At 36.5% G+C, this 26,495-nt stretch overlaps 2 protein-coding genes across 2 annotated transcripts in view; one reads left to right on the plus strand and one right to left on the minus strand.

The window, feature by feature from the left end:
- The first annotated feature begins 29 nt into the window (after nt 1–29).
- Nucleotides 30–20,152, plus strand: LOC129260176 (N(4)-(Beta-N-acetylglucosaminyl)-L-asparaginase-like). The gene is made up of 10 exons (XM_064099091.1): nt 30–213; nt 2,078–2,183; nt 3,300–3,347; nt 7,073–7,185; nt 9,128–9,188; nt 10,680–10,731; nt 11,948–12,147; nt 12,756–12,863; nt 13,423–13,556; nt 18,232–20,152. The coding sequence occupies exons 1-10, from the start codon at nt 99–101 to the stop codon at nt 18,363–18,365; spliced, it is 1,071 nt and encodes a 356-aa protein (XP_063955161.1). The 5' UTR covers nt 30–98; the 3' UTR covers nt 18,366–20,152.
- LOC129261360 (sodium- and chloride-dependent glycine transporter 1-like) overlaps nt 19,649–26,495 on the minus strand; it is a 44,159-nt gene continuing 37,312 nt past the window's right edge. The window contains exons 13-15 of the mRNA XM_064099523.1: nt 26,148–26,275; nt 24,953–25,135; nt 19,649–24,000 (exon numbers count right to left, since the gene is read on the minus strand). Coding sequence (XP_063955593.1) covers nt 23,626–24,000; nt 24,953–25,135; nt 26,148–26,275 — 686 coding nt within the window. The 3' untranslated portion in view covers nt 19,649–23,625. The remainder of the gene's footprint in view (nt 24,001–24,952; nt 25,136–26,147; nt 26,276–26,495) is intronic.

Raw genomic sequence — 26,495 nt, forward strand, 5'->3', positions numbered from 1 at the left:
ACTTTTAGCAAGTCAGGTGACCACTCAATAACATTAGGCACGTGATCTGAATAAACTAACGCGTATTGTCGTCGAGCCTGTACTCGAAACTCCTGAAAATGCATATATTTTCAGCAACTATTCTTTTTCTTTGGTTGAACGGGCTATATTTTGTAGAATGTGGGATGCCACTTGTAATCAATACCTGGCCATTTACAAACGCAACAGAGAAGGGTGAGTAAACAAAAATATTGTCAATATTTTTGTTTGGACGTTGGTTTTTGCAGCTGCAGCGAACACGATCATTGTCTTGACATTGTGAGCGTCGCCCCGAAGCTGCCCCGTAGTTAACCCAAGGAGCTCCGGCCCGCGAGCGGGCCGGAGCTCCGGCTGGGTTACCCCGGCCCCGTAGTAGACAGCTGGCAATGGCAGCCGTCTGTTTCAAGGAGTTTTTATTTATTTCTCCTCGTACACAGTCGGCTCGCGATCTTGCAGCCGCCATTAGGGGGTTAACAATAACAATGCAAAATCCCCCTGACGGGGTTCATCGATTTGTTTTTGTGTTTTTTTAATTTCATAATATAGACCTAATTATATAAAGATCTGGGGCCGATTGCACGAAAGGGTCTTTCCAAGGACCGTCTTTCGTGTCGCCCATCTTTTATGATGCGCTATAAGCGGGGTGTTTCTGAAATTTATGATAAACAAATAAAATTCGTAAGCTTGCTTTTAAATCAAATTTTATACAATTTCATGAGATATCACATCATTTTATAAACAAATATTTTGTTTATTTTAACGGACAAATAAAATGTATTTGCAGATAATTTATTTGAAATGCGTTTCACATGGCGTATCATAAAAGATGGGCGACACGAAAGACGGTCCTTGGAAAGACCCTTTCGTGCAATCGGCCCCTGGAGTCGCCAAATTCCAAAATGAAGATTATTAGATCTATTCTGTTTTGGCCTGAAATGCACCAAAACGGGAAAAATAAACTTATAGGAAAAAAAACAGTGACTTTGGCTGTTGCGCAACTCCCACTTCCCTCACTCATTCAATGAACAAGGTTATGATATAACCTTGTTCTCAGTTATATCTCCATGTGTGGCAAAATAAGGATGGCAATGTTTGGCTTATTTTCTCTTTTTCTTTGGGAAAAATGCTTGATTTTTTTACACTGACAGTTTCCATCACAGTTATTCGTCATACAACTTGGCCCTTAAGTAAATTTTATTCTTTAAATTATTTTTTCTTAATTAAAAATAGAGATTAAAAAATGAAAATTTTCTTGCCATATTATTTTCTATCAATAGAGGGCGTACACAAAAATATGCCCAAAATTCAAGTTTTTGAGCGCTCTAGTGAATACAAAAATTATTCCCAAGTTACTAATGAAAAATAAATTGCAACTGTATGGAAATTAGTAATTTTGGTCACAAAAGTGATATTTTAATCATTTTTTAAAGTGTGTGCTGTGTACAGCATTGGCATGCCATAGTCCTACCTGTAGATTCTCCACAGGCAGGATGGTTGCAGTGAACAAGTGACTTCCCTGGTTTATCAGAACTTTAACATATGGACATTGAGTCCCTGTAGCTGTAGTGTACAGATCGAGTTAGAACTTCGGTCTCTGTAATTGGCCTACCCCGTAGTGTCTCATCGTTATTCCATTATCAGTTGGCCGATGTGGACTTTTATATTTTTAAATAAAAGAATGTTAAGAGCCAGTAAAGTGGGCAGGGAAGAAATCGACTTTTCTAACTTGATTTTATTGTAAATTGCATGACTATAATGTATTGATTTTGTTGTAAAATGCATTTATAAATGATGTTTATGATAACAATAATGATAAAGATTCTGATAATCACTGTAAATGTATTATTAAAAATATTACAATTTGTACATTTTTTCACCTTGATACCTGGGGGATGATTGTACACAGCATACCCCAATCCGGAAAGTTTGGGAGGTTTTATCCCCCTCCTCCCCAGCCCCTGCCGTCTATGCCCCCTGGTGCCAAGATATTTGACTTTTTGATTCACATGTCAGACAATTCATGAATTTTTCAAATGTCTGTTTATATTTATCCCTGAAGCATGGAATGTAATCAACGAAGGGGCCTCTGTTCTGGATGCCGTGGAGGAGGGCTGTTCAGTCTGTGAGGTAGAGCAATGTGACTTCACCGTCGGCTATGGTGGAAGGTAAGTAATCATCATAAATGAAAACAAAGAAAATTAATTGCTGGTGGATGACCTCTGATGAAGGATGATAATTGGTTGATAAGTTGGTTTTGATAATTCAAACAAAAAATCTGATAAAAATAAAAAATCCATCAAAGAGTAAGAAACTTATGAATTAAATTGTGATGTCATGGGAGCAGCCCCCCCCCCCCATGTATCACACGATATGAATTCCATTTTTTGATGAAACAGGATTAATAAAAATATTTTTTGCAAAGAACGGGGTACGAAATTGAGGGGTCTGATTATTATTTTATATTGGATGGCTCTGAATGGGATACCAAAAATATTGCAAGACGTAGGGCAGATATTCCATGAGTCAGAGAAGAGTGGAATACCGGTATTGGCTGTAATGAGTGGAATATTTCTGGTATTCCATGAAATATAGCCATCCAATATAATTATCTATCCCACCCCCACTCCCCCCCCCCAAAAAAAAAAAAAAGATAAAAATTTGATTGAGCAACTCATGTAACTTACCACAATCAGTTAATATGGTCTCACTCTGTAATATCATAGAGATGTGACTTACGTATAGTTCATTATGACGTCATTAAGTACATGTTTCCATTGTGCTCTATGCTGCGCATCGCATTGCTTTCATTGTTGTACGCTTTGTATATTTCATGCATTCACGCATGCGCACAAAACTGATGAATAAGGTCTCATATTGAACAGCAAGTTTTGTACGGGAGCCTATGCGATATTTGTTGGATTTCAGTCCTTTTAGGAATACACTCTCATATTGAACAGGCAGTTGATGCATACCAAAGTATGTGTTTCTAATGTGTCGCTATAACACTGTATGATATCCACTGCACAAATAAAGTCACTTATATTTTTTGACAAACTTGTATTTTTGTGAATTTGTATCAAACGATACGTGGAGGAGATGCTTGTCTATGACGTCACAAACTTAAAACTTTGAAAATTCCTTTCTTCATTATTTTATTTAGGATCTATCATAGATTTGATATCAATTTCTTCAATTTCAGCTCTCATACTATGAGTACTGGAGTGGGGAAACTGGGGATAATTTTATTCTCAGATTTCTTTTCTTTGTTGTTTTCATTATAGTCCTGATGAATATGGGGAGACCACATTGGATGCTATGATCATGGATGGGTGAGGAAGATTTTTAATATATTCTGTGTATATTCATTTAGAAACATCTTCTACTGTAAGTACTGTACATTAAAAGGGATGGTCCAGGCTGGAAATATTTATATCTCAATAGATAGAGTAACATTCACAGAGCAAAATGCTGAAAATTTGATCGAAATCGGATAACAGATAACAAGTTATTGAATTTTAAAGATTTGCATTATTCTGGTGAAACAGTTCTAGGCATGTCTTTATGAATATTTATTAGGTGGGCTGATTATGTCATATCCCCACTTGTTATTTTGTATTTTATTATATAAAAACTAGGATTATTCAAAAATTTTCTACCAAGAACTAAAAAAATTGGATTGACAACTGATTAAGTGCATTAGTTATTTCTTGCCGCAACTTATTTCATCGTAATGGAGACACATCATTTACACAAGTATGAAAAATGAAAAGCATTTATGATTTCATGTGATAACATATGAAAAAGAAAAGTGGGGATATGACCTCATCAGCCCATCAAATGAATATTCGTGACGATGTGCATAGAACTGTTTTCACAAAATATTGATAAACCTTAAAATTCAATAACTTCGTTATTTGTTATCCGATTTTGATGAAATTTTCAGCATTTTGCTCTGTGAATTTTACTCTATTTATTTAGATATAAATATTTTCAGCCCGGACCATCCTTTTAACTCTTACTCTGCCAGGCCCAATACCCCTCTACTGCCAGGGATATTCGCGGGAATCCTAAATTGACCGAAATGTGAGCAGCGACTGATTTTAAAACGGTCATAATTCTTTACCCGTACGTAGTATAATAAAACCTTCTACACATGAAATGATGCATGGTTCATGTGCTTTATGGTCGTGTTATTATTTTTCATATTCGCGTATGGAAAAATTGAGAAAAGATGTAATATTTTACATCGTTTTTTGTTCAATAAGTAAAACCTAGAAAATTATGATTTCTTGAACATTTCAAAGAGTAAATAACCTGATGAATTGTAGAGATACCAAGAAATTAAGAAGATAAAATGATAGTTCAATGTTTACCCTTTCAAATGACGTATCTATTGATGAAATTGAACAAACAGAAATAACGAAAAAATAATGCTCTTTTGAATGAAATACTATTTTGCTATTCAAGTTATTTCCTCTGAAGTACGAGAAAGCGACCTGTTCCAAAAAAGGGCATTGTCGCCAATCAAGTGACCAATCACAGCACAGCTGCGATCCCCACGCAAACACACACAATAATATATTAGAGCCATGTATCTTCAAAGTGCGGCCAACCGTACCCTTTCATTCGTGTAGTCTTCAAAATAAGACTCTGTAATTTTTTTTATTCGTAGCTAGTGTAACAAACAAAGTTATTGCCAGTCAGAAGGAGACAAAATATAAAAGAACTAAAGATGATATATTGAAATATAGATAAAGAGGGGTCGGACAGATTCAATACTTTCAAGTTTGGGGTATAAAATCCCACAAAATAATATGGGCGTTCTTGGCAAAGTGCACAGAAGTAAGAAAAACAAGTTTATTTTTCGTGAATCAAAGAAGAGGGAATGCAAATCAGTTACAAACACAAAAATCAATACAAATTTTCAAAAAGAAAATAGGCCTATTTTTTCTGTATTACTGGTTGTAGCCACCTGTTAACATTCTACGTGACTACATTCTTTTGTTCATGCCACCAAGTCATGAACAATAGATGCCCAGACTCTCTTTCATGAGGAATCTCTAATCCGCGCTCCCTCCTGACCTATCATCTAGGAGAGTAATTTAGCACAGGATGTTCATAGAAATCGGGGCTTACGCGCGTCTTTTGATTTGACTTTTTAATACTTTCAAAGGTTCCGGTATTGATTTCTTATGAGTGACCCAGGTAAAGAGAAAACAATTTGCCCCCCTACAGAAAACTCCTGCATCCGCCCAGGGCCTCCCCAGCTCGTAGCACTATCCGTGGTAAAAGAAATAATTTGTTCAGATAACATAGTGTACAATAATATGCGTGGTATAAAGAAATGTAATATTCAACCCGTTATCATCATTCTTTTTTTAATGGTTTGGGCTATAAAAACACAAGCGAATATGAACCGTTACTAACCTGATCTTAAGTTTATGAAGAGAGAGTTTGGCTGCAGAAGGAATGCAATTGATATGATTACAACAATTATTTTTGAATAATAATCATAATGATGATGATGATGATTCTGATGGCAATAACATTAATAATAAGAAGGTGAAGGAGATCGAATAATGATAATAATAATAATAACAATAATGATAATAATGATTACGATACTAGTTATACTAATAATGATAATAATAACAATAATAAATTAATAAATAAATAATGAGTGTGATGATTGCAGTGCGATGAGAGTTGGAAATGACAGCCTTCTTTACTCATATATTTATAACGAGAACAATTTTGTGAGAATGCTAAAAATACAAAGTATAAGACCTTTCCCCCCACCCCCCCCCCCCCTCCCCCAAAAAAATTCCCCCAAACCGTGCACATTTGCAGGCAGAAAAAGGCCTCGACACAAGAATACTACCATACCGGCCTGCAAAAGAACCGATCGATAGCTCATGAATATTCATAAAACAATAGCGAATGGGCGAGTAGCGTTGGGTGAGAGACATCGTACCGCTCTGTCATTGGTCAATTCTGAGCTGAATGCCTTCGCACACTCGCCTTTGCTCTGTCCATAGAAGTACGTGTATTGCTACACACAACCTTTATATCACACGTGTCTATAGGGGAAATCTTGATTCAGATCGCGGCAATATCCGAAATCAACTCTTCAAAATAATGATGCAAAAATGCCATTTTACTCAAAAAATGTCTATGTAAACCACTATTTTTTATATAACAAAATCAATTGTGAATTCCTTGCCAATATAACAACATAAAAAACACAGAATATGGTGTTGATTTTCTGGCTGTAAAATTGGTTTAACAAAAAAAAGTTACTTGGGCAACTATAGCTGCCAGTGGCACTAGAGGGCTATGGGCAACTATAGCTGCCAATGGCTCTTAAAGAGTTAATGTATTGAAGTAGTTTCTTACCCCGTATAGTAATAATGATAGCGATGATGATATCAATAGTGATAATGATAATAATGTAAATAGTGATAATGAGGATGGTAATGACGATTGTTGTGATAATGATGACATACATGTAAACAATGATGATTGAGGAGGGTGTTGATAATTATTTTGATAATGATGACTATGGTGATTATTATGATAATGTACATAATGTGGTGTAGTGGTTCTGACTCTCGCCTTGTAAACAGAGGGTCGTGTGTTTGAATCCCACCGCGGTCTAGCGTCCTTTGGCAAGGCGTTAATCCACACTTTGCCACTCTCGACCCTGGTACTAAATGGGTACCCGGTAGGATGCGAAAGATATTGTATGTTTGATTTTGCCAGCGCCATAATGAGGCTGCGATGAATGCAAGGATTGCTCCAAGGGAGTGGAAATTGTGCAATTTTCGTGCGGGATTGAAATGAATCTAATGACCGGAGTAATAATATGCTGTAACGCGCTTTGAGCCATTCTGGGAAAAGCGCTCTATAAAAATTAGCTATTATTATTATTATTATTACATGTAGTACACTGAACCAAACAACATTTCTCCTTTGCAGTTACATGTGCATGTACAGATCACTCACAAACTGAGCAATAATGTATTTTTAATCATATCTTGAATTTTTAATGAAGGGATACTCATACAGTTGGTTCTGTTGGGGGACTTCATCGCATTAAGAGTGCTATTTCAGTTGCTAGAGCTGTAATGATGTACACAAAAGAGACTTTGCTAGTGGGAGAATCAGGTTTGTACATTGTATATTATATTGTTCATACCGTACTTGTACATGCATAGAAGTATTATTAAAAGTCCTAGTCTTAAGGCGACCACACACCTTGCGATTGGTCTGCGACCCGATTTCAGAATAAAATGTAGTAGAATTTGATGCTAACATTGAGACGTGGAATATCTTACCGTGAAATGTTCTAAATCATCGTACGAATACCTGTGTTGAAATCTGTGACTATGCTATCATCCTTCTTATAATAAAGCGAATTTAATATCTAGTCGTAGTGACGTCACAGCAGTCGTACGATTGGCTACGATTTGAAACTAATTTGGCCTTTACTCCGAAATAAAGGCTTGCAATCTTTCAGAATGGTTATATTAGTATTCTTTCAATTAATTTAAACCTCAAATAAAATGATATGTTCCATTCACATTTTCAGAAAATGAGCAAAATGCGATTTGTTCCAAAATCGGATTGCGACCAGTCGTAAGGTGTGCGATGGCCTTTAGTAGTAGAAGTACTAGTAGAAGTAGTAGAAGTAGAGGTAGTGGTAGTGGTAGTGGTAGTGGTAGTGGTAGTAGTAGTAGTAGAAGTAGAAGTAGTAGAAGTAGAAGTAGTAGTAGTAGTAGTAGTAGTAGTAGTGGTAGTGGTAAATTGCCAATTCGTCTACTGCCATCTCTTCCACTCACCACATGGTCTACTTTCATTTATCTAATGCCATTCTGTCTATTTGGTCCAATCATTTCTTTGTCTAATCACCATTTTGTCTATGACCATTTCGTCTCATAACCAGTCGATCTAATATTGACTTTTTCATTCATTTTGCACAATTAAACCAAATGGTATATGGACTAAATGGCTATTGGACCAACAGGTTGAGAGAAAATGGTGATTGGACGTAATAGCAATTACCGATGTGGATAGTGGACGAACCCTGGGGGGGCCACTTCCATTGACGATTGGATACCATGCGCGACCATGAGGTCTCGAAAAGCACCCTAAACACGTATTTTCCATATTCTGAAAATGCACCCCTTAACAAGTATTGGCGTGTGAAACCCGACCCTTAACAAGTATTGGAAACAAAACGATACTCTTGGTAAGTATTCCCTGAATTGACCCCCTAAACAAGTACAATATTTTTATTGTTATGTCACTCGGTCGTCGGTTTTACCATAGAGCTATTACAGACTATGGTTTTACCTGATTGGGTTTAGTACAGCCCCACCTCCCACATCTCGCGCAAAATCTTACTCTAATCACGTAGTGTTGACACTTGGGGCAAAAAGTACATCCTTTATAAAACATTTTAGTCTTAATTTTTTACACCCTCGCAAATTTGACCCTAAGCACGTAGCTTTCCTAGCGAAAATAGATACCCTTTTTTCATTATTTTAGTGTGTTTGACACCCTTATTACGTAACGTACGTAACGTGCCCTCTCTTGAAAAAGACATCCTTTTTACGTGTTTTTTTGGTCGCACATGGTATCCACTTTTCAATGTAAGTGGCCCCCCGGGGGACGAACTGATGATTGACCAAATGATAGTAGACGAGTTGGCAATTGGACGAATTGGCAATAGACGGATTGGAATTAAACCACAGTAGTAGTAGCTTTTGTTGTTGTTGTAGAACTAGAAGGGGGGGAATACTACTTGTACAGTTACAATTTTATTATTATTGAATGAATTTGTGTTTCACTAAAGAGAAATGAAGGTCACAGCTAAATTTTCAGATTAAAGATAAGTAAATGTAAATAGCTATGTAGATATTAAAGTGTCATCAATCAAATACACTTATGAGTTTCTATGTGGTAATATACCCTTGTATTTATTTTGAAGTAAATTTATAAGACTTATGAACTCTGATTTATGCACGATTGAGTTGTTCAGAAGTCATAATGTTTAAGATCATTTAGATTGTAACTTTGTTGTAATTGCATTCTTCTTTGTTCTTAGCCACCAAATTTGCAATTGAAATGGGATTCAAGCAGGAAAATTTAACAACAAACAAATCAAGGTATGTAACATAAAAAAATACTTTTCATGAATTTGATAATATCAATCACAATACTCTCATAAAATTCAACAAACTTTTACCATAAATACCTACAAAAAATAAATATGTAAACATTTTGCAGAAATCGTTTTTTCTTTTGTACGATATCAGCTTCCAATCTGACCCCTCTTATCAGGTGAATTATTTTGGTCACTTGAAAAATGGTATCGTATTACCGAACGTGTGTTTCTATAGGAAAAGTTGAAAAAAAAAACCCAAAATAACTGATGAGCTATTTTTAAAATGTTTAATTATTTTGAGAATATAAAGACTGAAAATGCGTTTATGAGTGTATGAAATTATTTTCTGACGCATATGATGCACGCGTTTGGTAATACAAGGCCGGTCGGTAATACAATCACTCACTGTACACCTCATCAATGGCATTACACACATGAGGTACCTTTTGAACAGTTATAACATGCCCGAGGCTTAGCTGAGTGAATTTGGACTGTTACAGATGTTTGTGATTAAAAGTCCAAGCAAAATTATGTGTATTATAGTAATGTTGCTTATAAGATGTGGCATCTGTGTTATTTGATAAATCAGCGCCATTTCAGAACCATGACCATTTAATAGAACTTGTCATTAATACCACTCATTAGTAAATTTTCTTGGTCACATGACACATTTGAGCCGATCATTTGATTAGGATCTATGTCACCATTTCATAACATTTAACCATTCCCTCTTTATCTTTTGTATCTAAACTGATTAACCAATTGTTTTTTTCAGCTGAGGCTACCACATATTACTTGTGTGATATAGGATGAAAAAAAATCAAATCCTTAGTTTTGTAATCTTTTCCCTTGGACTCCAGTGACGAAATTTTGGTTTATGAACTACAGTTGGATGATGTTATTCTTTGTGCGATACCCTATTGTCAAAAGAATATCAAAATAATATAATGAGCACCACACAGATTTGTTGCAATTGAACGAAATTTACAAGTTACATAAAAATCATTGAAAACATTAAAAGAATGACAATATAAAGTTTAAAGTTTATAATGTAGGCCTACATTGTAGAGGGTATATATCTCACAAAGAATTTAGGTACAAGATATTTAAAACTTGACTTTCTAATTGTCTGCGACAGTGAAATTTGTGACTAGGGATGCTCATCCTGGGGCCTGTTGCATTTAATGGAACTAAAAAAGATCTAGTACAAGTCTAACATGCACATCTGAAAGGTTGAAAATGGAATTGCTATCGATTTCTGGAGAAGTATTTGATTGTAACTTTTTCTGCCAATGGCCCCTGCAGACATGCGTGTTGAGGTGAGCTCTCATTTACTGCTCGATAGTCTGAACTTTCCTTCGTTTTGTCTATCAGATAAAACTTCAATTTTTTTTTCAGATACTGACTTTTTTCTTTCTTTTTTTTAAGGGGGGGGGGGGGGAGGGGAGTGAGATTATGATAATATCTGATTCTGATGATATTCCATTTACAGATCTATGTGGGAGGAATGGCAAAAATCAAATTGCCAACCCAACTTTCGACAGGTAAGTTCCATGTTTTTATTGGAAATCAAATGAATAAACAAAGTGATCGTGGCACTGTTCATATAGCTTCCTGGCAGAGTATATAGAGCCTGCTTTTACATCTTTTGCTCATTTTCATGAAGACGACAAGATCACACTTGTAAAACTGTGGAGCTTGGGTGGTCCTTTTTACAACCAACATACATGTACGCCCTCGGAAGAATACACGGTGTTCCGTGGAACCACTAAACCCTAATTCTTCGCCATGGAAATCCCTAAATATTGCTGTTAAATTGTGATGTTTCAACTGCTTTCTGATTGAACCTTTAACATTAAAGGCCCATACTCTCAAAATGGGTTTCAATTGTACCATGGTACAAAACCATGGATTATGCAGATTCTTGTATTATTAGTGCTTCAATTCAAGATGCCTTTTGGCTTTGCCAAAAAATGCGCATTCATTATTGGACTTTTCTTAGTGTATGTGATGTAATAAGCATAATTTATGAACACAAATCTGCATAGTCCATGGTTGTGTACCATGGTATAATTGAAACCTCTTGAGAATACTGGCCTTTATATTCCTAGCAACAGGGTGAAAGGCGCTGAACTTGTTAAGTTCCACTGCATAGTTTCAATGTTTTTCAGGCTTTTGTCTAGTAGTTGAGAAAGTCGTTGCTTTGGATATTTAACTCAATGACAACAATTATTGATGTAAGGCCATAAATTTCAAAACGTAGGTGACATTTGAGCAAATTTGGCTCCAAAACGGATGTTTGTAATATGTTATTCTGTGAAAGGGGTGACTTTTCAAGGTCTAAGTCATAAATATGGGGATATGGGGTAGTATAGGTAGTCAAATCAGCAGTTGTTTCTTGCTATACACTTTTAAAAAAAATGAACCCAAAATCTAATAACACATATAACACAAATTAGTGGATAATCAAAATGAAACTACTTTAATATACACTCATCTGATTTCCCAGTATGGAGTACCACCTCTTCACAGTTGGGCCTCTTCAGGTTCGAAGTTTCTGGATGGAGGTCACCATGTTCGCGGGGTTAGTTGAAAAGTGTGACTTCAGCGTCATGTTTCATTTTCCTTTAAGGATTCTGGCTAATTAATTTGTCTATTGTACATGATCAAATTCAGGTTGAGATGATTTCTGAAAATCTCATTAACAAAATTGTTAAAATTGATGTTTCTTTGATGTTGCTCTTTAAATCCCTCTTACAGAATGTGTCCCCTGACCCGTCAAAATCATGCGGTCCATACACCCCCCTGAAAAGAGATCACGTGAAGTCAAACAAGAGAGGGCGCTATAACAAAGATGTCAGCAGCAAGAATCATGACACAATTGGTATGATTGTGATCGACTCTGATGGGCATATAGCCGGGGGTACATCCACGAATGGTGCCACACATAAAGTGCCAGGGTAGGTTTAGTAACTTCAAGTTTTGACTGTGTATTTGTTACAAATCTTTAATAGTGTCATTTATGTGTGTGCATTATTTTAGTTTATTTGTTTATAGATATCTTGCATACAAAGTACACATTGCTCTTAGTCATAAAAGTTTTAAGTAATACAGAATTTCTGAATGTATGTATTTGTTTGTTTTCTCATTCATTTAGTCATTCATTCATTCGTACATTTGTTCATTTATTTTCTATACCACTATTTGAGAATTTAAAGTAATACTAATTAATGTTGGCATTATTCTTTTGTATTCTTTATTTATTCATTTAGTATTCCATCCATTTTTTCATTCTTCATTCGTTCATTCATTCATTCATTCATTCATCTTTTTGTATATTAATTCTGTGTAATAAACTCAGCAACTACCTGAATGGTAAAAAATGTTTTTCATTCAGTATCTGTAATAGTGCAATCAACAAAGTTAAAAAAGAATATTAAAAACTTTTAACCTTAAGTAGCGAAAAATTGCACTATAGTTACCAAATGGAAAAAAATTTATGTACACTGGAAATTAATGATTTCTCTGCATATATAAATATCTTTTTTTTTCTTTTCTATTTTGATAGGAGAGTTGGGGATTCCCCTATTGCTGGATCAGGTGCCTATGTAGATAGAGAAGTTGGCGGGGCAGCTGCAACAGGGGATGGTGATGTAATGATGCGATTTTTACCCAGGTGAGACCATAGAAGCATTAATGGCATGATATGTGCATGGCCAGAGGAATGGGGGGGGGGGGGCTGAGGGGGAGTATTGTATCGTTATATGAATGGTGTTTTTTGTGAATAATTATTTTATAGCAGTTTTCAAAGTCAGCGCTGCTCCTATATTGAATCGTGTAATGCAGGTGAGACTGCCAGAGGCGCTCCACTTCTATTTTTAGCCAGCCCTAATAGAAATTTGGTCTCCAAAAATAAAAATGCGTAAATAATAGGCCTGAGTCATCCCATTTCTTTTGTTACCGTTGACTGCCAGAGATTTTTTCAGCAGAGACTGGTGGGCCGCCAAAATATATAAATGCAATTCAGTGTCACCAAAGACTATGATTATCAACCACTTTTTCAGGCCTTTATTTCCTTAACTTGATCCATATATCGAAACTTCCATATGATAGTGTATTTCCAAACATTAAATCAGCCAAGAAGAGCAATAAAAATAATATCACCAAGCAGGATTTCTTAATTTTCCTGCTTGATTCAGCTTGAATTTCTCAATTTTTTTTTTTTGTATCCACAGCTATCAGATTGTGGAGAATCTAAGGAATGGGATGGCACCTGACAAAGCATGTCTGTCGGCGCTCGAGAGAATCACTAAATATCATCCAGATTTCAGCGGTGCTCTTATAGCTGCTACCATCAATGGAAAATATGGTAAGTTGAGGAAGAAAATCACACAAGTGCCAAGGGCAACTTGTTCCCTTCAAATATCTACAACAGCCCCTTGAATTATTGTTTCCCCCGAACAGATTCGGAGGATACTATGGATTTGGCCTCGCCGCGTCCGCCGCCGCCGCGGAGATTTCCTTGTGGCCGCTCTATCAGCTGCATTTCTTCTCCAATCATCAAATTTGGCATGAAGGTTGAGTATGGTATAGCGAAGCCGCCTATTGATTTTGGTGTGGGCGGAGACATTGTTACTATTGTAACAAGAGTTTTTGTAGAAATAGCAGAGATGTCCATGTGAGCTATATATCGCAATGACGGATGACTCAGTGGGTTCGGGGGATACATGTGCTCAGCCGCGCGACCCGCTGAGCATCTCTAGTTTTCATTGGATTCAAAATAACATTTACTCTTGGACTGGGGGGGGGGGGGACATGAAGGCCCCTTTGACATTTCGGATCATTTTTTTGGAAAGCACACAGATAGGTTGTCCCATAAAATTTCATGAATGTTTGCTTTGTCTCTCTCCACCTTTGCAGAGCTGCCAACTCGTACTGATTTTCAGTATTTAGTACTGAAAAATGAGAAGAATACAGATGGTTTCATGCAAAATACTGATTTCTTAAGTTTCAGTTTTATGTGTTATCCTGTGAAATTTCTTTGAAAATGCTGATTTCCTCACCAAAATATTGGTTTTCATATGTTAGAATACTGAAATGTCCTTGTACAGGATGGCAACTCTGCTTTTGAGACTAAATTTGTAACATACCACTGTAGCATTGCGACACAGTTTTTGTCTCGCCTGCATAGCAGAGCGAGACTATAGGCGCCGCTTTTCCGACGGCGGCGGCGGCGTCAACATCAAATCTTAACCTAAGGTTAAGTTTTTGAAATGACATCATAACTTAGAAAGTATATGGACCTAGTTCATGAAACTTGGACATAAGGTTAATCAAGTATTACTAAACATCCTGCCTGAGTTTCAGGTCACATGACCAAGGTCAAAGGTCATTTAGGGTCAATGAACTTAGACCATGTTGGGAAAATTATTTTCAAAATCTTAACCGAAGGTTAAGTTTTTGAAATGACATCATAACTTAAAAAGTATATGGACCTAGTTCATGAAACTTGGGCATAAGGTTAATCTAGTACATGTATTAGTGAACATCCTGCTCGAGTTTCAGGTCACGTGACCAAGGTCAAAGGTCATTTAGGGTCAATGAACTTTGGTTAAGTTGGGGGCATTTGTTGAATTACTATCATAACTTTGAAAATTTATGGATCTAGTCCATGAAACTTGGACATAAGGTTAATCAAGTATTAGTGAACATCCTGCCTGAGTTTCAGGTCACATGACCAAGGTCAAAGGTCATTTAGGGTCAATGAACTTTGGCCAAGTTGGGGGTATTTGTTGAATTACCATCATAACTTTGAAAATTTATGGATTTAGTTCATGAAACTTGGACATTAGGTTAATCAAGTACCACTGAATATCCTGTGTGAGTTTCAGGTCACATGACCATGGTCAATGGTCATTTAAGGTCAATGAACTTTGGTTAAGTTGGGGGCATTTGTTGAATTACTATCATAACTTTGAAAATTTATGGATCTAGTCCATGAAACTTGGACATAAGGTTAATCAAGTATTAGTGAACATCCTGCCTGAGTTTCAGGTCACATGACCAAGGTCAAAGGTCATTTAGGGTCAATGAACTTTGGCCAAGTTGGGGGTATTTGTTGAATTACCATCATAACTTTGAAAATTTATGGATTTAGTTCATGAAACTTGGACATTAGGTTAATCAAGTACCACTGAATATCCTGTGTGAGTTTCAGGTCACATGACCATGGTCAATGGTCATTTAAGGTCAATGAACTTTGGCCGTGTTGGGCGTATATGTTAAATTACCATCCTAACTCTGAAAGTTTATGGATCTAGTTCATAAAACTTGGACATAAGAGTAATCAAGTATCACTGAACATCCTGTACGAGTTTCAGGTCACATGACCATGGTCAAAGGTCATTAAAGGTCAATGAACTTTGGCCGTGTTGGGGGTATTTGTTGAATTACCATCCTAACTCTGAAAGTTTATGGATCTAGTTCATAAAACTTGGGATATAAGAGTAATCAAGCTTCACTGAACATCCCCTGTGAGTTTCAGGTCACAAAACCAAGTCAAAGGTCAGTTAAGGTCAATAAACTTAGGCCATGTTGGGGTAATTGTTGAAGTGCCATCATAACTTTGAAAGTTTATGGATAGAGAATGAATGAAATGTGGACATGGGTGTAGTTGACAAGTCTTAAGTCACCGTTCAAATGTCATCTATGGTCAATGGACGTGGTATTATATCATTATATGAATGGTGTTTTTGTGAATGATTATTTTATAGCAGTTTTCAAAGTTAGCACTGCTGCTATGTTCAATTGCGTAATGCAGGCGAGACTGCCAGAGGCGTTCCACTTGTTTCAATACAATGTCATGCCGAAAAATAAACACCTGTAGAGTATCTGCCCTACCTGCCAACACACAAAAAGGAAAATGGCTTTCCAGTCCTTTAATAGGGCCCTACGTGTAATTCTCTTGCATTTATGAAATATTTTTATTCTTGGCTAATCAAGGAAGCGTGATAAGTCTTTGTGGCACGCGCGCACAAATATTGCAGTTGCCAATAATGGTGGATTCCTGATTGGTTGGAGAATATTTTTCTTGAGGCTGGTGGGTGTCAGTCAGATGAGCATTCTTGGCCCTGTGACCTCCAGCTTTGTGATTGATTGATCACTGATTTGAATACTCAACTCTGATTGGTTACTGAGCAGTCTTTTGTGCAGGATATACATACAACATCGAATCTGATTGGTTGCATTTGATACCAGCTTTTATTTTGCGGGGCCCAGGTGAAAAGAAATGTTGGATTTCTTATAAATGACAAACTGCAATGTATTACTTCATGTTAAAGTAAATGGTATGAGAACCTGAACTGATATCATGTGTTGGTCTGTAAATTCAGAGAGGGTTCACGAGGCTTAGCTTAGGGTTTTAATGTAGAATTATCTACATTAAAAGATTTTCCACTTAGCCTGATCTTCAATGTAAACTGAAATATACACTCTAAAAGACTATAAAACACAGCAGTTGTTTTAACCACGTAGAAATCAAGTATGCACCCTCAGGGTGTGTTTTGGAGGCGAAACCATGTTTATAAGTTCAGACTATTAAAGCAGAAAAAAATTTGAAGTAGACAAATTTAACTCTCAGCCTCACATGGTCTCAAGACCCCCTAAAATCATAAAAAAATATAAGGTAAAATAGCACTTACAGTCAGTTTGGAGCGTGTCTGCCGTGGTTGGTCGTTGATTTTATATCCTCCCAGCGCATCTCAGCATTTTACATTTGTAAGCACTGGAAATCTCATGAAATAAGTGTTGACTTTTCCATGGGATGAATTTCATGCTGTGACTATGAGAGTCCATAAAGTCCTTTGATATTATTCTTATTTGGTAGCACAAGTGTGAATGCACTTGATGACAGCACACAGGAATCCATTACCATTGCTGGTGCATGTGATTCTTCTGGACACATATCTAATTTGGTTAGCACAATTCTGTGATACAGTCATTTGCATTGCACAGGAGCTATTAATCTGTTGGTGTGAATACAGGTGTCCAGAAGCATGAAATAGCCAAAAGCCTTCTATAATCAGCTTTCAACTCCAGCATCATATTCAGACAAGAGTGACTGCCCAGCAAACATTTACAACCAAAACACATTCAAACATGGCTTCTCTGCACAGAATGCATTGTTAGTCAATACCAACCTAAGCAGGTAGTGATTCAATGGGTCATAATCTGTGATACAATGCCTTGCCCAAGTTTTCTTTGTGGTCACCCAATTTAGCAATGTATTCATTGGGACCTTAACTGTAATACAATGCCTTGTGAGAGCATTCTTTGTACCCAACCAACCTGGCAGGGAATTGGACGAGATCTTAATGTCCATTATAGAAATCCTTACTGAAGCTTTCTTTGTATCTAACCAACCTAGCGGTGAATTGAATGAGATCTTGTCTGTAATACAATGCCTTGTCCAAGCTTTCTTTGTACCCAACCAACCTAGCAGTGAATTGAATGAGATCTTGTCTGTAATACAATGTCTTGTCCAAGCTTTCTTTGTACCCAACCAACCTACATGTAGCAGTGAATTGAATGAGATATTGTCTGTAATACAATGCATCGCCTAGCAATGTATTCATTTGGGACCTAAACTGTAATACAATGTCTTACCCAAGCTTTCTTAGTACCCAACCAACCTAGCAATGAGACCTTATCTGGTATACAATGCCTTGCCTAAGCTTGTCTTTGCATCAAAAAACCTATAATGTATTCAATGGCACATTGATCTGTAATACTATGCCTTGCTCAAACTTTCTTTGTACCTAGCCATCCTTGCTATGTATTCAATAGAACGTTATTTGCAACTACAATCCATTGATGATGAATATGATGGCAGTGGTGTTGGTGATGATGATGGTGGTAATGCTAATGATGGTAATGATGATGAGGATGATGAGGAGGGGGATAAAACTATTTATTGGTTTAAAAACAGATGTTCATTCTCATATACATTTATCATAACAAACATTCCCATTTCTTGTCTCTTATAGGTGGAGCTTGTCATGGCTTTTCATCCTTCCATTACTCAGTCAGGGACCCATCGATGTCCTCAGTCCAAGTCATTGAAGTGCCTTGCTCATCGTTCCCTCATGTCACCACTTATAATACATCAAGTACTGATTGAAGGTCAAAACCCTATCAAATATCTTTATCGCATATAGCCAATAATGAGCCACTATCGATACCAAAATCCTGAGTAAATTTGCTGCGACCTTGCGACTTCCAGTCGCAAATAGTGCAGCAGCTCCACACAGCGCCACCATATACAGCCGGGAAGTATCAGCTGAGTACGAAAGTGCAAATTCATTGTTTTTCTAGCTCTACCAGATTTTTTAATTGTTTGCACAGTCATATAGATTGATTTCAGTGATAGGCCTTGCCTCTCTTGATCTTGACGACAGGGTCACCCATTTTAGTTCAGTTACTAAACACAAAATGTAAACACAATAGGAATTCCATTTGCCTGCATAAATAACAGAAGTTTTGCAACATTTGGTTGCAAAACGGTAATAATTACGGCAAAGGTTTGTGGCACCATTGTAATCATGTTATGCACATGTCGCTGAAATTTGAGTCGAAGAGCAATGCAATACTTTATAATTTCATTATTTTCATTAACCTTGAATAGGGAGTTTTCACTTCGACAAAGCATGATGAATTCAAGAACATAGAAAATGTATTGTCAAATGTCTTACATGACAATGAACAACAGTGAATCAAAAAGGAGTTTCATCCTTGACTCTGGACTAATGACATATTTGCAATTTCTGTCGGCTCCGTCAGCTGTTTTCGACAAAGACCTCCCAGCTGCTCATTGTCATTTGCCAGGCATTTTCAATAGATTTACTGTGTTCTGGTATCTGTCCATGTTGCAGTTGCAAGAACTCCCTGATATCTTATCATGTAAAACATGAACTACTACTTGTTTGTATTTTGTTATGATGTAAAGGAAATATTGAAGGACATGAAATATATTTTGTAAATGTAACAGAAAACTCTTGTGTGTTTATATGTCCGTACATTTGGTTCCTTCTCTAAACCCCTTTCCTTTCTATATATCCGCTCCTTTCTTACTTGGTTCTCTTGGACTTTGGCTACAAGGGTGGAGTTCGAGATGCATGTTCCAAGCACATAATTTGATGCCACTTGCAAATCCTTCCTAATTCCGATTTCAAAATGTTGGTACCTCTGCCATGGCAACAGGCCCAACAAAGTTTTCAGGAGCCCAAATTGTTCAGATTGCAGTAGATGCCAATAATACAAGTTTTAGGCTCTGACGACTGGATAGATGCCTTGCACGAGGATCTCTTGTTTGAAACCACCGCTCTGATGTGAACCAAAAGACAGACTTCAAAACTGCAGTACTCTACTCAACAATGCAAACACATGGTCATAATCACACAACAATTTATAAGCAAATACATGCAGTATTTATTACTGACTTACAGTCGTTTCACATCATTCAAGTAATAACCAATAAGAAAAATAGAGGCCGTTTCTTGTGTAAAAAAAAAAGGGTGTATGAAAGGTTGTATCTGTTGTGTTTGAAAGATAATGGAGTAAATCGATAAAATATTCAGTGAATTCTAATTTCATATCTATCAAAATAATGGATACAAATTGGGTAAATTCTAGAATATTGCTAGGAAAGTGCATGATAATCTGATAATTGTAGATAGTTGAATTCATTTACATTACTAAATCATCGACTTAAATCATGATTAAAACGAAAGTAACACAAAAGGTGGGCAAGAATCGTTATCTCTAATACAAAAGACATTATGGAAGAGAAAATTATTAGACATTACATCATTATAGGAAGACGAAATGTTCACTCACTTTACTACAGTTTTGCCCTTGAATTCATAATTGCAATTCATCGACAATTCACATGGTCTTAAAAAAAACAAATCCAATATCAACATGAAGTTTTACAACAAATCATGACCATGTACAATTTCATCACCATAACTCCCATGTGCCACTACATTGGTGCTACAACTACCACTAGAGTAAATATATAGGCCTTTCCATCAATACTATTTTTCATCTTCAAGTGCACTTCTGCAATCACACTGAAAGTCCATTTTATTGCTTTATTTCTGTACATTTCTTGATTATCTTGACCTGAAAAATATACAGGCATCTTCTACTGCCGTTACTGCAAAAAAAAGAATCGCATCAAGTGTACGGTATAGATGGTCATCAAAAAGCCTCTAAAAAGGGTGATTTTGGGAAGAGCGGTGTTTTTTATGCCATGCAAATCCATTTGTTGCACAAATTGTAAGTGACTCATTAAAGGGGCTGTCACACCTGAAAAGATTTAGCCAGCTTATGCCAATGCATGAAGACTATGGCAAGCCACTTTCTCCATAAATCCTATTCATGATATCAAGAACTGCACTTGTTGACATAAAAAAAATATCATTCAAATCCTGTATAATGAAGAACCATTTGTGTTGTTGACAAAGGGCAATTTGTGCTACCAAGAAAGGGGAAAACGGCTTGTCAGAGAGTATGTACGTAGGCATACCCTGGCTAAAACATTCAGACATGACAGATCCTTTAGCTTTTACATGGTACTGTAAGCAAACATTTGCTTGGAAGAAAATTACTTACATCATTTTCACAAAATCACAATTTTTTCAAAATAAGTTGTTGTTTGTCTACTCTGAAATAAGCCATGAATAAAATCCAAATTGTGCAAAGTTAAGTGCTCACTTACAAGGAATGCTACATGTAAATTTCATTTTCCTAATATGATAATAATAATAATAAATACACTTTACCATCACCATACTACAATTCAGTTCTCACTTGATTTTTTTTTCCAATTCATTGCGTTGCAAGTATGTCAACAATCTGAGTAGATGATGTTAGGACATGCTTTAAATAGAGAATATCATAAGCAAAGTCTGTGAAGCTATCCTATGCATAAACTCATTCATTAAGAAGTTATTGAGATTGAAAAGGTTTAAGGCTAAAAGGTTAAAGGGCAACATGTCAAATAAGGGCAAGACGGTGGCACAATACAACCTGCAAGATAAAGAACCAAAATCATGAAGAAAGTATGACAGAACTCTTCTTGGTGAGTTTATCAAACAAGATCACCATCAAAAAAAAAAAAAGCTTGGATGTGCACCTAACTCTTTGCAAAATGCCTACAGAGGGTGTTCTTTTTCTTTTTATTACACAATGATCACAATGAATTTTGATTACTAAGGTTTTGGTTACACCAATGACCAATTTATATCATTTGAAATGGAATATCATTGGTCAATTTGGAATCAATTTAATAGGTGTGGCTGTTATCAGAATAGTTGCAAGGCCTGGAGCCCCCAACCCAGCAAGAATCTCTCCCAAAAAAGTGTAAAATTCACACAGACTTCAGTCTTAAATGCAAGTGTTACCATCAACTTAGTGCCAAACCAAGACACTAAACAAAACTGTACATGTAATCTAACCCACGCTGTTATCATGGATTTTTTTTTTTATCATGAAATATTAAAAAGTAGATGTTATTTCCTATTATCATTCAATTTTCTTAGAATCAAAACCACAAGCCCTTTCTGGTTTCTGACAAAATTGGACAAATTGGCATCAAAATGGTTTAAAAATCCCCATCACGCAAACATCAGGTTTAAAAGGGCAACATAGACAATATCTTTTCAAATGTTCTATACAAAACTAATACTACTATAAAACTGTACATATCTCATAATAACAGTGTGTACAAAGTGTATATACATATTTGATGAGGTGTATATACAAAATAAAACGGGTGTTTTTTGTCAAATAATATGCTTAATTGCAAGACGTTTACTGTCTTTCGATGCTATTCAAACAGTGTTTATTTAGCAAAATGCTAAAAACGTATCTATGCCTGTCATCTTAACATCAAGTATAAAATCTGGGAACTATTCAGTAAAAATTATAGGAATAGGAAAGCAAAAGTAGAAAGTCTGAGTCCACTGTTAATTGATACTGTGCATATTAGTTTATGAATCTCCATTACTCATACAAATTTGGGCTTCATTCATAAAAGATGTTATCACTGACAAGTTGCTGTTCTCTGACAAACAACATATTAACAATCAGAAACCAGAGTCTACTTGCCAACCAATGCCAAGGATTTCAATTGTAGGCGATTTGGTCCTAACCAAGAAGTTGCGTGAAAAGGTAAATATGCTGCAAATATTTCAATGCAAATGTGATAGTATTATATAGTTTTATATATCAAGTTAATGCTGTTTTCTCATTGTAGGATAAAGTCCATGATATTGTCGTTGCTGAGATAAAACTCTGTACTTCAAATTCTGGAACATCCTTCCTTTTTTGCCCACACACAATAGTTCAGCTATTCCTCTGTTAACAGGTGAGCATTCCAACAAGAGCTGCTACGCTGACACACTGGTCATACTACAGTGACTTACACATCCTACTAGGGAACAGCTTAACACCTGGGTGGAGAGTGGCAAAGTGTCACCCGATGCCTTGCCAAGGGACGCTAAGCTGCAGTGCGATCATTTAATCCTTTGATTAAAAAGTCAGAACCATTACACAACAATGGTTCTGTCCATATGCTATATATATGCTAAGATATTGCCATTTTCATATTTGTTTATTCAAAGTATAAAATATTTGCAGGCTTAAATGTACAGTGCAACTTCAAATAAAAAAAAAATCATATCATTATTCAACCTGTCCTAAACTTCAATGATAACAATTGCAATACTGGTGTTAGCTAATCAAATTTCCACAACGATAGCAGAGTTGAAATTCATGAATTTTAGAGAAGAATAAATGCAAAACAGATACTACATGTAATTGCCTGAATATTCCAAAATTGAAACAAATATCTCTGTTTCATCCTATTATTTAACACTTCTGGATTATTTAGACTGGATATGTATGGACTTTGTGAGGAGTGTTCTCGAAATAAAGTGAACAAATGAACGTGAAAAAAATGATTTATCTTAACTTGAAACTCCTCTTTTTCAGCCATGTCAGCTACATGTGATTCTATACAAATATTACAAACATATGAAGTAATGTAACAAGAACAACAAAACTCTCATTCCATTTAGTGATAACAAAAGTAGAGAATCCCACTTTTGTCAGGAAAAATATATGCACTGATACAAGAAATATAAACTGTATTATTATCCACAAATAAAAAAGAGATGACAAATGTTTACTCACATGTACATGTACATTGGTAATAAAAATGTGTAGCAAAACATAAATAGAAAGAAGTGATAAAAGAACAGATATATTTTTCAAATTCTTGTGAGAAAATAAATCCTTCTCTCAAACGTAAACTTTTGGCATCAATTGCAGTCTATTTTCTTGCATGATGTTCCGAGTCTTTATGAAGGTTTGAGCTACAGTGTAGTTTCATGCGAGCACAAACTGAGTCCAAGCAAAGGCGTGCCCGCCGGTAACGTCGCATTTGAATTGATGGCTGGATCGAGGTCCCTGTCCAACGTGTCACTACTCGACGGGTAAACATTGTCCGGCTTGTCGCGAGGCGACGGTGGATTGCTGCCCTCGTTGTTCAGCGACATGGAATAGCCTTGGCTCTGCCGCAGACAATTGTCATTGGCGTTGTTGACGTTCTCCTGCGAGTACTCACGGTATTTTTCTTCCACTACCAGGTCGTCTCTCTGGGCTTTGACGATGGGGTAGTCATGTTCTGTCCTGTTTTCTTCAACCGCTGGCCCCCACTCACGCAGAGGCATTGATGCAAGCCAAAAGAGCTGGGAAATTTAAATACAAACAGAAGTAATAATAAATCCTCACAACAAATGGAAAATCATGTGAACCTATTAAAAAAATCATGTCATTTGCTTTATAGGATGTGTATGACTGCAAACATCAGGGAAACATTCCATCAACGTTTGCTATCTGACAATTCCTTGATTTTGATTGGCTTAAAGCGTTGAGGGGAGGGGCCAGCCATGTTAGGGTTAAGCCAAATTTCTCTTAAGTTTTTGCTGGTCCCAATAGATACAACTTGAAGGCCAAGTCCACCCCAGAAAAATGTTGATTTTCATCAATAGAGAAAAATCAAACTAGCATAATGCTGAAATTTCATCAAAATCGGATGTAAAATATAAAAGTTCCGACAACTTGAAGTTTTGCTTATTTTTCACAAAACAGTTATCAGAACAACTCAGTGCTATGCAAATGAGACAGTCGATGATGTTCCTCACTCACTATTTCTTTGTTTTTTATTATTATCAAATCATACAATATTTCAATTTTTATAGACTTGACAATAAGGACCAACTTGACTGAACCATAACATGTTAAAACAATGGTAATACAATTTAAAGGTAATGTTCAGGGAGGAATAATACTTTGTTTCACAGCACAACAGGGAGAAAATTTGACTATTTCATATAATAATATACAAAAGAAATAGTGAGTGATGTCATCAGTCCCCTCATTTGCATACCGACCAGGATGTGAATATAAATGTTTTTTTTAATTACGCAAAACTTGAAAATGTCATAAATTTCCTATTTTACATCCGATTTTGATGAAATTTTCAGTGTTAGGCCTGTTGGATTTTTCTCTTTTTATTCAAATCAATATTTTGTTGGGCTGGACTTGTCCTATGAGCAATCTTTACCTAACCTTGAGACAAGCTTCAATATAATGTTTTGTCTTCCCATACACATAGTACGCTGCTCTATATTTCCTTACCTCGGTAAAGTATTTATAGACCGTCACATATTTACAGAGTTCCATGACGGCACCCGACAGGAAGCCGATGATGAGAGGGACGAACGCTAAGATGATTGCCACGGCAATGTGCCAACCCTGGTAGACCTCAAAGTTCAGATCAATGTTACTGAAGACAAGATAAAGATTGTAAACCCACGCCACCTGGAGAAGGAGAAAATTAGAAACATTCCAATGGTTTAAGCGAAGTTTGAATTCTGGTATATTTCAATCAGAAATGGTTGGAAGCAATCTTAAAGCAAATATTATATGCCAGAAAGCTTATTTAGAACAACTTTCAAATAATTCAGGCTTGCTTAAAATGATATTCATTTCATTACCACATGCTTTTCCTGGCATACATGTAGCTAAGATAGAAAACAACTGTGGGACTACAATATGAACGGACAGGCTTTTTCAGTAATTTACTGATCGTCATTTGCTCAATACTCTGTAATGATACATTTTCCTGAAAAATTGTTAGGCAAATATTTATTCATAGTTTTTAAATTTCTGTGCAAGATATTGTTCAATTCTGTGAACACATTATTTTTTGTTGTTACCTATTTCAGTGTATATCTCTAAGATAACAAAAACAATGTTACTCCAAATTGGGGGTGTGCCCCCCCCCTTGAACTTGAAATTTGTATGGCAGCCTATGGGAGATGGTCATCTTGCCCCCCCCCCCCCCCCCCGATGACCAAAAATCACACAAAATCGCCATGCATGCTACTAATACTTCTACATGTAGTTGTATTCCTCCTCCCATAAAACTTCTACACAACCTGTTGACAATTGAATTCTAGTATTCCCATAGGTTTTGTACAGGGCTCACCAGATTCAAGTAAGCAATGGGTAAACCTGTTGCCTATTGAATTCTGTAGTTCCCATAGTCTTTGTACAGTGATCACTTGGTTGAAGTAGGTAATGGGTAAACCAGTCGACAAGTGGATTCTGTAAAAAAACTTCCCATAGGCTTTGTACAGGGAACATCGACTTCCATAGGCAATGGGTTAACCTGTTGACTGCCAAATTCAGTCATTCCCGTAGTTTTTGTACATGGATTACCAGAATCCAGTAGGCAATGGGATAACACAGATATCCACCTCAAGCAGGTTTGCTTGCACTTAATCTGTGCATACCTTCCTCTCAGTTGGGGGAGAAACACCAATCTTACCGAAATGACAACTGGGATGATCACTGCCTCTAGTCCGGCGAACATCCCTTGGAAGACGATCGGGAAGCATCCTACCATCGCTTTGATGTCTCGCTGGAACTTGAGGAACTTCCAGGCTGGTATCGTTCCTTCAAAAGGAAGATAAAAATTATGGTCGAGGGTCATTCTCAAGAAAATTTCGCAAGTCGAAAATCATGGCTCAAACGACTTTCAGCCCACAGTGCATCCGCTTGCCAGATCCAAATATAAATTTGATTTCAGGTGATTTTTGTTTAAAATTCAAGCCCTTTGCGAAGTCAAAGTTGCCTTAATCGTAATTCTATATTATACTGGCCAAAGGATTACAGC

The sequence above is a fragment of the Lytechinus pictus genome, chromosome 5 (genome assembly GCF_037042905.1).
Source record: "Lytechinus pictus isolate F3 Inbred chromosome 5, Lp3.0, whole genome shotgun sequence".
Taxonomy (NCBI): domain Eukaryota; kingdom Metazoa; phylum Echinodermata; class Echinoidea; order Temnopleuroida; family Toxopneustidae; genus Lytechinus; species Lytechinus pictus.

What these genes read in the sequence shown, in the direction of transcription:
- LOC129260176 (XM_064099091.1), top strand. Translation starts at nt 99, where the DNA reads ATGCATATATTTTCAGCAACTATTCTTTTTCTTTGGTTGAACGGGCTA. An exon ending in TACAAACGCAACAGAGAAGG is followed by an intron (nt 214 to 2,077) that starts GTGAGTAAACAA and finishes TTATCCCTGAAG; the next exon opens with CATGGAATGTAATCAACGAA. An exon ending in GATGCTATGATCATGGATGG is followed by an intron (nt 3,348 to 7,072) that starts GTGAGGAAGATT and finishes TTTTTAATGAAG; the next exon opens with GGATACTCATACAGTTGGTT.